At 31.2% G+C, this 18,605-nt stretch overlaps 1 protein-coding gene across 1 annotated transcript; it reads left to right on the forward strand.

The window, feature by feature from the left end:
- The first annotated feature begins 3,978 nt into the window (after positions 1-3,978).
- On the forward strand, positions 3,979-5,043 carry LOC122589324 (RING-H2 finger protein ATL74-like). The gene has a single exon (XM_043761609.1). The coding sequence runs from the start codon at positions 4,395-4,397 to the stop codon at positions 4,974-4,976; it is 582 nt and encodes a 193-aa protein (XP_043617544.1). The 5' UTR covers positions 3,979-4,394; the 3' UTR covers positions 4,977-5,043.
- The last annotated feature ends 13,562 nt before the right edge of the window (positions 5,044-18,605 follow it).

Below are 18,605 nucleotides of genomic sequence, written 5' to 3' on the forward strand. Positions count from 1 at the left end.
TGATATTTCAAGGCCAACTGATTTGGGTACAAGGATGCCAATATGAGGTGCTACTTTTGCAAAGAATGTCTTGAATCACATCAACACTAATTTTTTATTCAAATAATGTGTGGAAAGGAAATGTTAAAAAGAACCTCTCTTGTAATTGAGAGACATTATCATTTCAATGCTAAGTATTCAATTAAGTGTTGAATCACATCAACACTTATTCAAAAAGAGCAACAAATGATGGGACCAGAGCATCTAATATACAACCGATTCATGGCAGCCATGCTATGGATATAAATGGTAAGATGCCTCACAGGATTCGCTTCCAACCCCGCAGACCGAAAACGACAAAGAGATCAAATGATAAGGTTACTTAAGAAAGCCTTTCACTTTCTTGCCCTTTCTTTGGCATAAATTTGCTTCATCGGATCACTGTATTGTTTAGTTAACTTAAGGGTAGAAAGAAAATAAAAGGAAAGGAAAGACCACAAAAATGAGAGGAAAAAGTCTTGAAGCAAAACTAACTACAACTTCACCCAATTCTCTTCTTCTCTCATTTCATTTTCATGTCATTTTAAAACTAAACAATGTCTTTATTGTTTTTTCTTTTCCAATCCTTTCCCCCTCCTTCTTAAAAAAAACTTAACAATACAGTGTGTATTGTTATTTAACTTAAGAGTGGAAAGGAAAAGAGAGGGGAGGAGAAGTTTTCCTTCCTAATCACTTTTTAAATGAGAGGAAAAGTCTTGAAGCAAAAACAACTACACTTTCCTCTTTGTTCCTTTCCACTCATTTCCTTTATACACTTAAAAAAATCTTAAGTATGAATTTTATTCTCTCCACTCATCTTCTTTCTGACACTTAAAAATATCTTAAGAATGAATTTTATGATTTTCCCTCTACTCTCCTTTCCTTTCACACTTATTGTCATATTTGTTGCTCATCATTCTCTTAGTAAAGATTTCCATAAAGGTGGGAATTTGGTTATAAGAGCAACTCCAAAGAAGGCCTTTGGTATGATAATCCTCCAAGGAACCTCCTACTATAAAAGGAGGAGGATTCCTCCACATTCGATATAAGATCGACATACATATTCATATGATCACAGATCGATTCCATACCTTTAAAAAGTGTAAAAAAATTTGTTAATTTAATCACATTTAAAAGTGTGTAAAAATAATTTACATTTCAAAGTGTGAAGAATTTTTAGAAATCACAATATTTACATACTTATACATGTGGAAAAGAAAAGTTCACACTTTTAAGTGTGTAAAAATATATCAATTGTTCACACTTAAGAGTGTGAAAGTTAACTTGTAACACTTATTTTCTTCACACCCTCCATGTGTGAAAATAAGTGTTACAAATTAACTTTCACACTTTTAAGTATGAAAATATTTGACAATTGTTCACACTTTTAAGTGTTAACATTTTGTTTACACATTTATAAGTGTGAAAAAAATAAAAGTTATTTGTTCCGTCTCATATTGTACACTTTTGACTTATTTAGTTCTTATTTTTTTTAACTTTGACCATATAAATTTTCATTTGTGTTATATAATAATTGATGAAATATTTATCAATGAAGTGTATATTTAAAACTCATTCCGTCCATATTTTTATGTGAAGTATTATATATACAAACAAAAGTATTTTGATTAAAGTTGAAAATAACAAATTAAAATTGAATATTAAATATGAGACAAGATCTTCCTTTCATCTATGTGATATCTCTCATTTTATTTATGTGAAGTCGTGAAGTCATTCACCTATCTTCCTTTCATGGCTTAATACTTCACCAATATATCCATTAGCTCTTTTTACCTATAGTCTTCACTTTCCTTTTAAAATTGCTAAGTTGTATTGTATAATACGACGGTAACCTTTGTCAGTATAATTTGGTTGTAAACGAAACTCAAATATAAGATCAAAGTTTTGAATCGATTAGTATCTCAATGTATCCTTCGTTTATACCCGAACTACAATAAAAATCGAGAAAGTTCAATAACAAATATACATTTCAACATATATATTCACTTCGTCTATACCGCCCAATATACACACAAACCATTAACCAAACTACAATCGTTTTGGAATTTTTCTACCAACTAAACTGATCATTAGACTTGTTTAAACCAACCGAACCAATTTAATTACCCCGGTTTGGTCACTTTCAACTAATAGATGAACACACCCTAGGTTAGTTATAAGTTTTTGACACCTTATCCGACTAATTACAATTTCCCCTTTATTAACGGCATTTAACGCGTTTGAGATAGATAAAGACAAATCAAACTCAACCTAAATACGAGTTAAATCCTAGTGGAATTCCCTAATCAACCAAACCTCGTTAGGTTTAAACTCTAATATAAATAACTCGATAGAAACTCTCAACTCATTTGTAACCATACATTATCAAGCCTTCATTTTCATTGTAGCAACAAATAAACCCATGTTCTAAATTAAATGTGGCCATTTGTTTGGTGAAAAACATTACCGTCTTTTAATGAAAAATGGACCAAACAAACAAAAATAGACCTCTTAGAATATATAGCCATGAGACACCACATCCGCCCAACCTTTGATCAAACAAACTAGGCCATCTAGCCTTATCATATATCTTTTGGTTTATTCGAATGTCTTTGTCCAATGTAACATGATTTGCCAACTATTTTGTGGACTCTGTCGTACGTTGTTTTACATGTAAAATGGTACTTATAATTTACACAAAAACTACTATAACACGCCAATGTAGATTATTAAGGTTCGTACAAGTGTCTAAGTACTTGTCAAATCCGATAAAATATGACTACGAAACAATATAAACATGGCGTATAAGATATTCTATGAACTTAAAATGGTAATTAAGTTGTTTAGTACGATTGATTTGCATAGTTTATCTAGAAATTGTGGAAAGTCCGCAGTTAAACAATACACTAATACTCTTTATACATGTAATGTGTAATATTCTTTGTTTTTAAAATTGGAATAAATGAGACTTTACTGTAGCTGAATGATTTAATGTTTTGTGGATTGAAATCTCATTGTGAAGCTTTTTTTTGTTAGTGGTTAGTATATAGTTGTGTTATTTATTTTGTTTAAAATTAAAATAATTTTGTTTATTGATTTTTTTAGAAACCTATATGGTGGTCTAGCGATTGTTATTTGGAACATCTTTTAAGATGTCTCCGACTCGAATCTTACTAAATACTCGTACAATTTTGGAAATGCCTAAAGAAAGGTTCGGAAAAAGTCACTAATATTTTTGTTTTGGTAACGGGTCTTAGAATGACCCTGTTTAGCTTCCGTCGATCGTTAACATTTTGTTTAGACCTCATACATCAAATTGAGGGGAAAAAATTCAAAATTTTTAGCAAGTTAAATTTTAAAAAAAGGAAAAAAAAAAAAAAAAAAAACTTTCAATTTTAACCGTTTATGTTTTAAGACAAATGCTATCCATTTCTTTATAGCAAAACTTTGACCAAAATTTCTTAATTTGTGAGCTTGTAAAGTTATACATTATGCATAAGAACAATGATAGTAATCTTATTCACAACGTTTTCTTGTTTTTTATAATTTTAATAAGAAACATTCAACAAGTTACAACTGGCTTTTAACAGTTGAACAACATTAATTATATGTTTGTGTGAACCAATAATAACAAGCAAGTATGCACAAAAGGACAAACAAAAGGAACCAAAAGTTATAATTGTTTCTTAACACTGAATTAGAAAATCTGACCCAAACATACTTGGAACAACTCATACTTCTAAGCACTAAAAATTGCAATTAATCAAATAATTTCCCATTGATAATTGATGTAGTGAAGAATGGGATATAGAGCCTTAATTGGTGCTTTCGAATAAAGCATTTTTTTTTTGGTAGCCCTAATGATGATTAAGCATCAGGTGCTTAATTAAAATTCTTAACCCACTCAAAAACCAAATAAAGATCCCATATATATAACCTCACCTACAAGGAGACAATTTTCAAACACTCATTCAAGAAGTTTCAACTTTTTTTTAGAGTTTTAGCTTTTGTATTCTTCACATTCTCCTTTCAATCTTTAAAGGAAAAGAACCATTTTTTCCAACCACCAATGAATTCATACCAACTCAAAGTACAAGAAATAATTGAAACATTCAAGAAACAGGAAAATTATGAAAGCCCATAATTCTTGATGGATCCTCAGCTTGCAATCTCTTTTGTTGTTCGATTTCCATGGAGGAAAAAAAAACATGATTTATACCCATTTTGTATAATCTTTTAGTTTCACTTTACCTTTTTGATGATCATAAATGTTGTTGTAATCCAAGTTGTTGAAATTAGAGTTACCCGGGTTCGACTCTCTTTGGTTTTTAATTCTTAGTGGTTCTATTGTTTCAAAAGGTGTGTTTGGTAAGATTATGCAACGGATGCTGCTGGATACAGCCAACCTGGCGCCGCTTGGGTCTACAGGCGGCGCCAGTGGTGATGGCAACCAGCAACATGCGTCTTATAGCAAAGAAGCAAATTTCGATACTAATATGGTGATCATATTGGCTGCTTTACTTTGTGCTTTGGTATGTGCTCTTGGGCTTAATTCGATAGTACGTTGTGCTTTAAGATGTAGCCAAAGGTTGAACTTTGAGACCGGTGAGGCTGCGGTTGCACGATTAGCCACGACAGGGGTTAAGAAGAAGGCGTTAAGGCAGATTCCGGTGGCGGTGTATGGGGACGGAATTGAGATTCCGGCAAGTGAGTGTCCAATATGTCTTGGAGAGTTTATGGATGGTGAGAAAGTTAGGATTTTACCACAATGTAATCATGGGTTTCATGTACGTTGTATTGATGTATGGTTGGCTTCACATTCGTCTTGTCCGACTTGCCGACGGTCCTTGGTGGAGGTGCCGGTAATGGCGGCTGGGACATCTTGGCAAGACGGTGGTGACGATGACGGTGGTGGTAATGGAGCTACTGGTAGTGTAGTTATTCAAGTTGGTAATTAGCTATATCATCATAATGTATCTAAAAAATTTATCTGTGCATTAATATTTAATACACCTTTAGGTTTTAGTGTTACGCTTTAAATGATATGCGTTTGTGTAATAAGTTGTTTAGCATATTTTTTTTCTTGTAATATAAATAAAATAGTTATATTAATCATGAACTTAACACTTAGTTTTGCAGTTTTGTAGGAATATCATTTTGTTTTGTTATTACATTTTTCTCTTAGTTAGAGTAAAAGTTTTGGTGACTATACTGCGTTGTTTAAAAAAACAACCCTTCAATTAGTCTATCAACAATTTAGTAAGTCTTTTAAGTGTAAACATTGCATTCGGTGGTATATGACATCGGAAAACCTTATCGTATAATGGTGAACCCTTACACGTACTCTAGACACCAAGATGTTAACCATGAGCCATTACAAGTATTTAGAGGAAAAAACTCAAGGTTTTATTATTCCTAAAGATCGAACTCAATAACCTAGATAAAACCAGAAGTGTTTCTGATCAGGGTGACCTTCATTGGCAATCGACATGTAATCTTTTCTTATATACACGCTCTTAGATTTTAGTAATTATATTAAAAGTGCAACTGCCGCCAATGTTTCTTTTTAAATGTGGATTATCTTTAACTCATCTTATAAAGATAAAAATCATTCAAGTAGATTGCATTGTCTTAATTAGATAGCTTTACCACATGGTAAATTTTCAAAGAAAAATTCTACAAGCATATCAATCTTAAGATTCACACCCATTTATTTATGGATAAAATTACAGGTGTATCTGTCAGTTGCTCTAGTTTTATTTGCTGAGAAGTGTTTGATGTTACGTTTTCACAACACATTTTGTATTTTTAAGATAGATTTTGCATTTTCAAAATTGCGTTTTAAAAAGACATTTATGTAAAGTGCGTTTTCATAGCATTTTCTTACATTTTCATTTAGATATTTTTTATTTTATTTGTGTTTTATAAATATTATAATCAACGTAATCTCAAATAGATGGCAAGCAATGCTGAATGTGTGAATGGAATTTTGGAATTTCATTTAATTCAAAGGTCATATATTATTTTCCATAACAACCAACAAAGGTTCTCACCAAATCTGAGATATTCCTCCGAACTATAGAATTGAGAACTAGTCAAGCACTCTATTAGTAACTTACAGCTATGGATTTCTTTTAGACCATCTATCTATCATCATAATTAAGTTCTATTTTGTTTTATTTCTTTTTTTTTATAAATAAAACCGGCAATATATTAAAATGTATAAACGGTTTTTTGGCAAAGCACTAGTTGCCCAAATGTATAAGTTATGAACAAAATACAAGTCCAACAAGAGCACGATATCAATGATCAAGCAATATGCGATCCTAGATATATACATCTTCAAGGTCATATCTAAATTTGTGAATCACAAAATTTTTCCTGTTTATTAAAATTTAAATGCTAAAGTTTTAATTTGGATATCATACTTACTAGTTACTATGTTCATTTTCAAAGTACTGAATTATATAGAAAGTTAGAAACTTCTTTTATTTCACAGAATCTATAACTCTTATAAAAAAATAGTTAATCAAGCTTTTTAAAGTCTTCTTGCAATCTAAAACTATATTGAAAAAATGTCACATAGGATTTTATCCTATGTGTCAACTCCATATTTTTTTCAAAAATAAACTATATATTTAGAAAAAAAATGAACTTATATATATATATATATATATATATATTAATTAACTAATAAATAAATAAATATATTATAAAAATCTAAGATCTTCTCATTAGATAAAATGATATCTTTTCTTTAACTAAAAAATCACTTCTATACCTAATGATATTTCATTATCTTTTTTATTCAACTTTACATAAAGTTCTTTTCCTTTTTTTCTTATGATAATTATATGGAAGTTTTCAAAACTATATGAATATACAAAAAAAAACAAATAAATAAATAAAATTAATTAATTAATTGTAAAAAATAGATTTAATTAGTTAAAAGATAACATCGAAACTCATAAATCTTAACATCATATTAACTACACCTTGAATATATGTTCCAAATTTAAACTTTTTGTTTTAATAAACAAAAATCGTCTTTTAAGTATAAAAACTACCTTGGTGTATACCTTCTTCTTTGCCAATAACCGGTAAGTATAAATAAGATGGGTTTTATGGTAAACGTACAACTAATTAATACACTTTAACAAAAACCCTTAGGGTTTCGCTTAGCAAAAACCAAAAAAAAATTGAGTCATATAAATTCAAGTAATTGTAAATCATCCGGAGTCCGAGACCTACCCCACCCTTAAACCAAATTCTACATCCTAATTTTCTTTTTCTTTCTCTTTTGGAACAGCACATTCTACCTCTTCTGGATTAGTCAATTAGATTAAACAAAAATTAAAACCACTATGGTGTTGATAATCCATTTCTAAAAATCACAGCAACACCTTCAAATGAATATAACTGTTTTACTTTTTGGATGTTAAGAAGAACATTCAACACATAAGGCATGGTTAAATTATCCTCTTTGAATTATATATCCAGCCAATTGTAATTTTTCATGTGACTTTTAACTTTTTTGGAGAGAAATGTAGTGGAATTGTCACTCTACATTAAGGATCAAATTGTATGTCTTTGAGTTCTGTTGTAACAAGTATAACGCCCCAAACTCTTTTAATGATCATTTAATAAAATATTGCACAAGCTGGAAAAATTTTGGTACTTAGAAAAATAATGCAAATTTTCGTCAAAAATTGAAATGTTATAAATCAAGAAATGACAAATTGAATATTCTTATAATGGTATAATAAGACTAATTTACAAGTTTCATGACTCGGGAAGTTCAAACGAAGGCTCGGTAAAAATGATGTCGAGGACAGCAGATGGAGGATGGTATGGCGGATGATCCGCGTTCTCCTGCGGATGCTCTGAAGGATGATAAGCAGCATCCGCAGTTTCTTGCAGTTCTACCACAATTGACAACCTTTCTTGACAACATTTTTATGACCAAAAAGACATATCTCATACTTAAACACACAAAGAAGTTATAATTACACAATCCAACATTTCAACAATGACCATTTCTCAAAAACACAATTCTTCACAATGACGGATCGTCTTACCCAAGTTGACACTTTTCATGTCAACCACCATTCATACTTTACAATTCCAAATGACACACTTATGACCATTTTTGCAGAAATGTACCAAACAAAGTTTACCAAAAGAGACATTGCATCAAGAGCCATGGGGATGAGGGATTTCTAAGTCTCTACGAAAAGATCGTCATTCTTTCACGAATGACCTAATTACCTTAAATCTTGCAAAAACTTCGCTTCAAACACTTCAAGCTCTAGATCACACTAGTTATGTATATACTCGGAAAGCCTTGCGCTCATTGAATTATATTACTTGAGAAAAAGTGAAAAGAACAATGTGATGATTCGATTGGAATGGAGTTTTTTTCCAAAATAGTATAATAAGAAAATTTATTTACCAAATTAGTATAGTTTTAAAAATATTTACCAAATTAATATAATATTTATATCTAAAACTTTTAATAAACAAACCAAAAAATGACAAATGAAAAAAGATTCATTGGATCGATAGATCAAAGAACAACAAGCAATATATTACAGTAATATTTTATGATCAAAATAATCAATCAATTTGATCTCATCAGTTAGAGTTCATTCAGTTTTGTCCACAAACAAGATATATATCAAAATTCATCAATTTTTAAATCATATTTTTAATGTTTAGGTGTAAGAGGCATTTATATTTTTTTGTACGGGAGTATATAATAAAAAGATATGTTTGATGGTGTAATTTTTTCCAAAGTTTCTTGTTGATGAAAAAAGTTTTCATCTATTTCATGTTTTGGAGTAATTCTTGAACGAGATTCATACCCTGCATAAATATCTCGTCCATTTTAATGTTTTTGTAACAACTATTTAAATAAAAATAACCAATGTAAAAAAGTTCTATCTTTTGTGTTAACTGTGGTAAATTTTCAAAAAGATTTATGCTAGCTTGTGAAAAGAAATCTCATCTTTTTCAATGTTTGATAGAATAATATTAACTTAAAAAAAATTATTTCCATGTAAAAATATGTTACCATCTCATGTGACTAACGTAACTTTTAGAAAATATTCATACTCATGTAAATCTGTTGCAATTGAAAGACTTGTAGTACAACAAATGATAAATTTTGAAAATTATAATAATTTGGTAAATATTTTTAAAACTATACTAATTTGGTAAATAAGTTTTCCTATTATACTAGTTTGAAAAAAAACTCGATTGGAAAGCATGTGAAACACAAAGTCAAGAAATTATCGAATATTGTGCTCGTGGAATTTGAATCTACATAATAAACCCCACAATATATGTTGCCTTCTTAATGAACAATTATATTTTCCTTTTAAAGTTTTCTTATTATACTTATCATGAAATGATGAAATGTTGACAGGCAATTGGAACTCTTTTTTTCTTGGTAAAAAATTGTTTTATCCTAGTAAATTCGTATAAATTAGACCTTTCCCAACACGGCCCGTCTTTTGATCGTTTAGTTGGTCCTTTAATCGTTTTCCTTGCTTAAATCGTCTGGTATTCCTTTAATGTTAAAAGTGGTAAACTAGTGTAGCCAAGAAAAGCTTAATAACACTATGCTATCCACTAGTAGATATATATATAAACAAGCAAAAAATAAATAAATGTAAAACACGTGCTAGTCTCTCTCTCTCTCTCAAGCCCGTAACTATAACAATAGCACATGCGACAGGCTCAATTATCTCTATTTTTTTCTTTGAACATTCAGTCTGTATACGACATCATGGAAACATCACCGTATAATGGTTAAACCTTATACGTACCCTAGACAACAAAATATTGACTATGGGGTGCTACAAGTATTGGGAGATAAAAACCCTAAAGTTTGTCATTTTAAGGATCAAACTCAAGATCTTAGGTAAAACCGTGGGTGTCTCTAACCAGCTAGGCTAGACATCATTGGCTCAATAATCTCTATTGAAGAGTGCGTTATTGATTGTCAAAATAGATTGCTTATTACTAATGTGAATTTTTGTTTTTGTAAGCTAAGAAGCTATTTTTCGGTTTTTCTTAACTATTTGGGCTACCCGAAGCATCCATCTAGCATGACCTAATAAATTGTTTGGACCGAATACGTTTTTTAATCAACAGCAGAAGTTTGGGCCCAATATGTAGACGAGAGACTAGACTCATTTTTATGATTCTGGTTTCCATTTTCTTATGCATTTACAAATTATTATTTTTTTAATAAAAGTAGTACTTAGAAGTAAATTTTTTCAATGGATTTTAACAACTGGGTTTAATTGAACTAATCATTTGAAAATACATACCAATTTTTATTGTATGTATTTGGTTTTCAAATATTGTAGTTTATAATGTATAAACTAGCGAGGTTTGGACCCCGCTCTGCGGGCTTTAATTGTCGTGTTGATATAAATTTGTTATGGTAGTCTATTTGCATTGAACCTGTTTGAAAATTTAAAATATAAAAAAGAGAAAATGTGAAAAAAAAAAAACAAAAAATAACTTTAATGAAACCAAAAGTATTTCTAAAAAAAACGCGTCAAAAAATTTGCAATATCAAATAGGGAAATATATACATTTAGCTTGTGCAATAAACCAAAAATAAAAGACGAAAGAACTAGCTAACTTAAGTCGAGTTCAAGCTGAATACTCGTAATTATTAAACAAGTGGGGCTTAAATTTGTCTCGCTCGTTGACATGCCTGATGGATGATGCATATCATCACATTTTCCGAACCGGAAATTTGTTCACCTTTTACGCGGTTAACGTATTTTCGGTGTGATCATTATTTTAGTGGGGGACAGGGACATATATACAAACCATGTATTGCACATGCGTAATTGCATTGAATTCTCAAATTGGACGGTATTGTTTTGTGTTGTCTTCTGATGCTAGGAATCATGTTTGACTACCAGACGTAAACAAATCTGAGAAACTATATGACTCATACACTCTTTTTTCAAAAGAAGATACCACGTTTAATGCAGTAATACATAGCTCATAGGTGGAATATTCATTCTGTGTTTTGTAACTCGAATGTACAATTTTATAAACAAAGAACATGAATACAGTAGAATGTATGTTCTAATCTTCCGCCTTCTATATCTATATCTTCTACTATCTATAATTAACTACTTCTAAATCATTTTATCTATAACTATTTATGAAACATTTTAACATGTCTTAAAATTTAGATTATGAAATATTCATATTATCTCAATTATAAATTTAAACATATAATATAAATCTCTTAAAATACATAAATTATCTTCTATTATGAATGATCTTTTACATCAATTAACTACACTACTTGGCCACATCGCTATCATGACCAGTCGTTGCTGTCACCACTAGAGGTGGGAATCGAGTAGAGTTGTTCATGAGCTGCTCGAACTCGTTTAAACCGAGTTCGAGTCGAACCCGAACCAAAAAACAAACTCGATTAGTTAGACGAATCAAGCTTTAAAAGAAAATTTTAGGCTCAGCTCGCTCGAAAGATCCTTTACTTTTTCGAGCCGAGTGAGCTTTACAAGCTACTCAACTATTCAAGCTACTCGAGCCTTGCTATACATGGTTAAAAGTATGACTTATATGTTAGTAAGGAGACTTGAACCCATTAGCTCCAAGTTTAATGGATGACATTTTAACCACTAAGAACAACTATCTTTTTATTATTATCTTTGCATATATTTTATATAAAGGATCAAACTTTTAAGTCTTTAATCATTACTGTTCATTTCGCTTATGTATTACTTAAATAAAAAAATCGAAACTTGATACTTTAATAGTGTATCAAACTTAATATTTTTTCAATTTATTTCAACTTTCAAGTAATGTGATATTTGTCGTTTGCTCTTAACATATTAATTTTTTTTAACTAATTATTTTGATAACTAATACATATTCTTAAAAAAAAATGTAAATATAATATGTTTTATTTAATTTTTTTTAATATATATTTAAAATAACATCTTGTTATTCATTTTAACTTTTATGAGATCGATAACTTGTTTTAGGATAAAAACAAAATTACAAAAAAAAAAATTCATCATATTAACATGAATAAAAACGATTTATCAAAATTATGATTGGTATTATATATATATATATATATAGAGAGAGAGAGAGAGAGAGAGAGGGACAATCAAATAAGAACACAGTTTTAAAATAAGAACGGTGAGAACACCTTAAAATCATCATTTTGATGCATTAAAAGTTCATAAAACTGACATAGTGCATAACTAATTATCATTATTTAAGTGTTTAACAACATATTGATTCATCAAAATCGAAAAAATCATGTTTTTTGTTGGATGCATAATTTTGATGAATATACATCCAAGATGGATGCATAAAACAAAAAACATGATTATTTCGATTTTGATGGACGAATGTGTTGTTAAACACTTAAATAATGATAATTAGTTATGCACTATGTTAGTTTTTTGGACTTTTAATGCATCAAAATGATGTTTTTAAGGTGTTCTCACCGATCTTATTTTAAGAGTGTTCTCACCGGAGTGTTACCCTATATATATATATATATATATATATATGTGAGGACAATCAAATAAGAACAACTTTAAAATAAGAACGGTGATAACACTTAAAAAACATCATTTTGATGCATTAAAAGTCCATAAAACTAACATAGTGTGTGTGTGTGTGTGTGTGTGTAGAGTTAAATTGTCCAAAGGTTAGCATATAATGACAACATATTACTACATGTATGTTGTGAATAACTTTATTTCAATAGTGATTATTTTGATAGATCATTTTTATTCATAGTAATGTGATCAAAGTTTTGATTATACACGAATAAGGATCAATAAATGTTTAATGGTAACATATTTGATAAGTAATACATGGTAGGTATCTTTTAGTACTAAAACGAAAACGAATATTATATAGTTGATTTTGTCAAAAGTTTTTTCTATAGGTATAACATATAACTATATGTATAAACTAACTTTATTTTAATATTGGTCATTTTAATATATTGTTAATTTCTATTCATAGTAATGTGATCATAGTTATAAGTATACACAAATGAGGATCGATAAATGTTTAATGGTAACATGTGCTGCTCAATAACACGAGCTGATCGAGTTCGAGCTCCTAAACATGGGAACGAAACTCGAACTAATTGTTAATCCTGCAATTATTGAAATAACTATACGAGCTTCGAGCTCAATTTTGAATATTTATACGAGCTCAAGCTCGATTCAAATAATAAATAAACAAATAAGCTTAAATATCCTGAAACTCGACTCGGCTCGTTCCCACTCCTAATCACCACATTACCGCCATCGGCGACTCTGCCGCCATTATCCATAGTTATTTTAGGACGTTAAGCATACTTCTAATTCAATTTTCAATCTTTGAATTCTAATTTAATTTTCAATCTTTGATATACCTAATCTGGCTCTTTAGTCTTTACAATTTATAACTCTATATATTTAAAAATTTACATATTCACTAAAGATGTACCAAAAATATTCTTCCACGTTTTGATGTTTACATAATTTGTCTTCACATTTTATTTAATCAATTACAAATATCATTAGTAGCGGAAATTAGGTTTGACCCAACCCGAACATGTTTTTGGTTAACGAGACCAAAACTTGGTTTGACCCAACCTAAATCAGTTTGGACCCGGTTTTGGGTTAGACGTGAACCCTTTTTTTACCAGGTTTTTCTCGGTTTTTTTATTAAAAAATGAATCCGACCCAAGCAATTTCAAACTGCCGATTTTCCAAAACTCAAATCAGTTTTGGCCAAACTCGGATTTGAGTGGGTTCAGTTCGGGATTTTTTGTGTTCGCTTACGGGTTCGCGGTTTTTGCCCACCTCTATTCTTGGTCATAGAGTTTGATTGTTTATTTGGTCACAGCTTGATTTAGCGGGCTAATAGTCGGATCTTGATGGTGATATTGACGAGTTGAAGATCTTGAGGAGGTGGTGTAGGTGGGGTGGGGGTGATAAATATCAAGGGTAATTAAATAAAAAGATAGACATTTATAAAATCTAAAATATTATTACTAAGGATATTTTAGTTATTTCATGTGATTTTTGGTTGCATATACTTGTAATACTTTAATAATGACATTAGAATAAATCCCACGTAGGATAAGCCACGTCGGTAAGATCTGGGTAAAGATTAATAACGGCACACGCGGGCATCAGCCAAAGTTACGTAATCTGCCCACGAACACATGCTCCCATTGCCATCCACGACCTCAACTTAATTATTGTTCTTTAATTCTTTTCATTTTAAAAAGGGTTAAGTCACTAGATAACCATCGTACTTTCCTTCTTGTACATGGTTGCCCATCAAACCAGAAAACTAAGCTGTATGACCAACATACTTTTCAAATTTGTACACGGTTGACCAAAAGTTTACTTTTTTACCGGTTACATTATTTTTTGATGACGTCGCAATTTGAAAAGTCACTTGATGACCATCGTACTTTCCTTCTTGTACATGGTTGCCCATCAAACAAGAAAAAACATACTTTTCAAATTTGTACACGGTTGACCAGTTGACCAAAATTTGTACATGTATCTGAATTTAGTTTGGATTTGGGGGTTTTGAAAACCCTAGTTTGGAATTAGAAAATAAATTTTCAGATCTATTGCACGTATAACAGATTTATTTGTATTGAATTTAGTTTGGAATTAGGGGTTTTAAAAACCCTAGATTTATTTGACAATTAGTGAAATGAATTCGTTTTTCATATATGAGCATGTATGAATTCGTTTTCAATATATGAGAATTTATGTTTGGTTAACTTTTTTTAAAGTCTGCTGCTTCTGGCCGGAATCTGCTGGTTTTAATTCAATATATTATTATTATTATTATTATTATTATTATTATTATTATTATTATTATACAAATTAGGAATACGTTTTTATACACATAATTGCTGACTGGGCATCCAAGTCATCGTTAAAAATAATCCACTTCATTGCCACGTCATCAAAAAATAATATAACCGGTAAAAAGGTAAATTTTTGGTCAACCGTGTACAAATTTGAAAAGTATGTTGGTCATACAGCTTAATTTTTTGGTTTGATGGGCAACCATGTACAAGAAGGAAAGTACGATGGTCATCCAGTGACTTAACCCTAAAAGAAAATACGTTTAACCGGCTATCACCGGTCACCGGCCAACTTTTGGTCAACCGTGTACAAATTTGAAAAGTATGTTGGTCATACAGCTTAGTTTTCTGGTTTGATTAACAACCATATACAAGAAGGAAAATACGATGGTCATCCAGTGACTTAACCCTTTTAAAAAATCCATTATAAAATAAAATAAAAAATCTCCTTTTACACGTGTCTGTCATTTAAAGCCCATTAAAAATAATATGTAGCCTGCATCATGTGTTAGAAAACATGCCTTCCTTTTGTCTTGAATTGAAAGGAACAAATTATTTTACATCTAAAATTAGCATTTGGAGTTACATACATTTTAAGGGTGATCCTAATAATTGTAACATTTAAGACCATAAGCAGTATCAAGATATTTTATTATCTAGTTACAAGTGACAACATTTCACATTCGATTGGCAAAAGATAAGGCAATATAGAAGAATTTAGGACTTTCGAAATCAAAGAGTAATTGATTATTTTCCTTGAAAGTGTTCATCTAAATAATACCAACACACTCTATTATACAACTGAACGGTCACCATTAGTCATCAGTGGCTACAACCGAAAAACCATAAAATATACAATTTTTTTACAGCGTTGGCATCAATATTTATTAGTTAGTTTTTTATAACAAGTGAATTTTACCTCAGACGCGTATGACGTGTGCTAATCGCACAACGAAAGAGTCCCGTATTAAACAGATCTTAAATACCCTTTTTCACCATACCACCTCCTTAATTGGAAAATACCGTCGAGAAGAACCTACCAAGGCTCGAACTCGAGACCGTGGAGTAAACTCCCCCATGGCCCCGCATAGTAGGTTTAGTGAAACACTCATGGCCACTGGGGTTTAACCCAGTGGTTAATATTTATTAGTTAGTAGTTGACATTTACAACACTAAAGTAATATTCAATTAGACAGTATGTCATGATAGTTAATTAAAATTAAAAAAAATTACTAATAATGTTTGAAGATCGATCTAATAATTTTGTATTCCACTTTTTACCACTAGTAAAACTTCTAAAATAATAGTGTATCGAATTTGAACAAACAGTAAGTTAGGTCTATGTCTAATGAAACCCATGCTTCCACGTAAGTTCTTCATAATCCCACCCGCAACCCACATATATAAATACAAATCCATCCTTCAAGTGAGAGACATCATTACAAAATAGTCAAATTTCCCAAAAAGTCAAATCCTTTCATCCACATATCACGACTCGGACTCCCTCCATTACACTCTTTCAAACTCAATATATATATATTTTTTAATATAATTTTTTTAAAAAAAAAATTACTAATTCATAATTTGTTTGATTGGGCAAAAATATGGCTTGTCTAGGGTTTCGTCACGCAGGAATAACAGATTCCGTTATCCAGAAACATAATATACAATCGGGTCGGGTTTTCGGGTCCATGAATGCTGCTGTTAAGGTTCCTGATCATAAACTGTCGACGGCGGTTCACGCTGCCGCGATGGCGTGCGATTCCGGCCGTCGTACACGTTCCGATTTATCATTATCTCACGGCGGTTTAAATATACACACAGATGATAAAATTGATTATAATGATCGTACCTCAATTGAGAGCCCTAGGGTTTCAGAGACGCTCGAAAACATGATCCACAATTCCGTAACGGAAATCGTGAAAAACGTTACCCACGCGCCACACGCGCCGCTGCTGGTTCAGATCCACGCCGACGGAAAGGTGACAACGGAGAATTCGCCGGTGGAGATGGTGTGGCGGAATCCGGTGGAGGAACTTGACGGAGTTATACTTGTGGAAGAGCTCCGGTCGAAATCGGAATATCGTTTCGACGAGGATTTCGGTGACGGAGATAGAGCGTATGGAGTGTTGATACAGGGGAAAGTGAAAGGAAGAAATGAATGTAAATCAGAGTGTTATTTATTGAAGACTAGTAGTGTTTATAATAATTGTGGGAATGGAATAGATATAGGAAATGTATGTACACATTTTTGTTTGATGAAGGTTCAAAGTTTTCATAAGAATGCTTTTGAGCAGTTTAGAGATAGTTGGTTGTTACCTTGATTGATTGGTTAAGGGGTTGATATATGTTAATTTGTATAGGATTCTTTTTTTATTGTTGTTGATTATTCAAATTAGGAGAGGATTATTGGATTCATTTTTTCGCAAGTTATCGATTATGGTTTTAATTCATCGTTCAGGTATGCTTAACTGCAGAGTTTGCGACTTACTATTATTCATTTTTTTATCAAAACAATACCGGGTAGAACTTGAACTTTGTGGTAAAATTTACCATAATAAGACACAGTATAAGTGAAGCACCAAATGTACGAAATACATCGAGATTGACTTTTACTTTGTCATGACAAACTGGCCATCGGCTAGATTTGGATTTTTTATGTACCAAATAATTCGTATGTTGATATCTTCAAGTCTTCAACAAAGGGCAGCTTTGTTTCTTGACTTCCACACCAATTTAAGCGTTCATCGACCTCCAGCTCCTCTGGCGGGAATGTATTAAACTATACTGTTATTCACCAAGCTTTTGTAATTTATAGACTAAACTTTGGAGAGGTGATATTGGTATCAAGTTTTTTGATTATTAGAATTATTAATTATATTGATTGATGAAGATATTGTAAAAGTGTATGTCAAATGATACATGAGCATATGGATCACACATTTAGTGCAAATAAACACCGTTTTGTTGAATAAATCAAGTTTAGCTTGTTAAAGATGTTACTGGTATATAAATGGTTAGACTTAGATAATAGTTGTGATTATATGAAAAGTGGTATTTGCAATTAAGTTAATTTGAAATAAGTCTGAGGCGCACCTGAAGATAGGAGCGGCGCACTTGTCATGGAGCTAGGAGCGGCGCACTTGTCATGTCAAGCTCCAGGAAGACAATTGAAGGTGAATTGGTAATGTATCAGTACACATTGGTAAAAGAATATAATGTATCAGTCTACACATCTGTGTACGAGTCGATGCAATGCTAATGAGCCCCATCATGGGTCCGACTCGCTAGCCCAAAAAATCAAGTGCGGGGAGACTATGCACACCATGCACTAGACTCTCACAATGGGCTACCACCCTCATTAGGCATCAAAGTCACTAGCCTCAAACAAACCAAATCAAATGGCTAGTAACCCGCATTATACATCAAGTCACTAGCCTCGACCAAAATTTAATTGGCTAGAAAAAGACACTATGTGTCTAAGTCTCTAGCCAAAACAATCAGAAGATATGCATCTTGCATACCATGCTTTTACAGATAATGTACCACCTATCCACAATCAATCAATCTACAATTCTACACTTAAACCAAAACTACTTTTAAGCCAAATGTCGTTATGGTTCAAGATCTCAAGTTAGATAAAATTTCATTTCTAACACAAGCGTTATTCTCATAG

The sequence above is a fragment of the Erigeron canadensis genome, chromosome 2 (genome assembly GCF_010389155.1).
Source record: "Erigeron canadensis isolate Cc75 chromosome 2, C_canadensis_v1, whole genome shotgun sequence".
Classification (NCBI taxonomy): Eukaryota; Viridiplantae; Streptophyta; class Magnoliopsida; order Asterales; family Asteraceae; genus Erigeron; species Erigeron canadensis.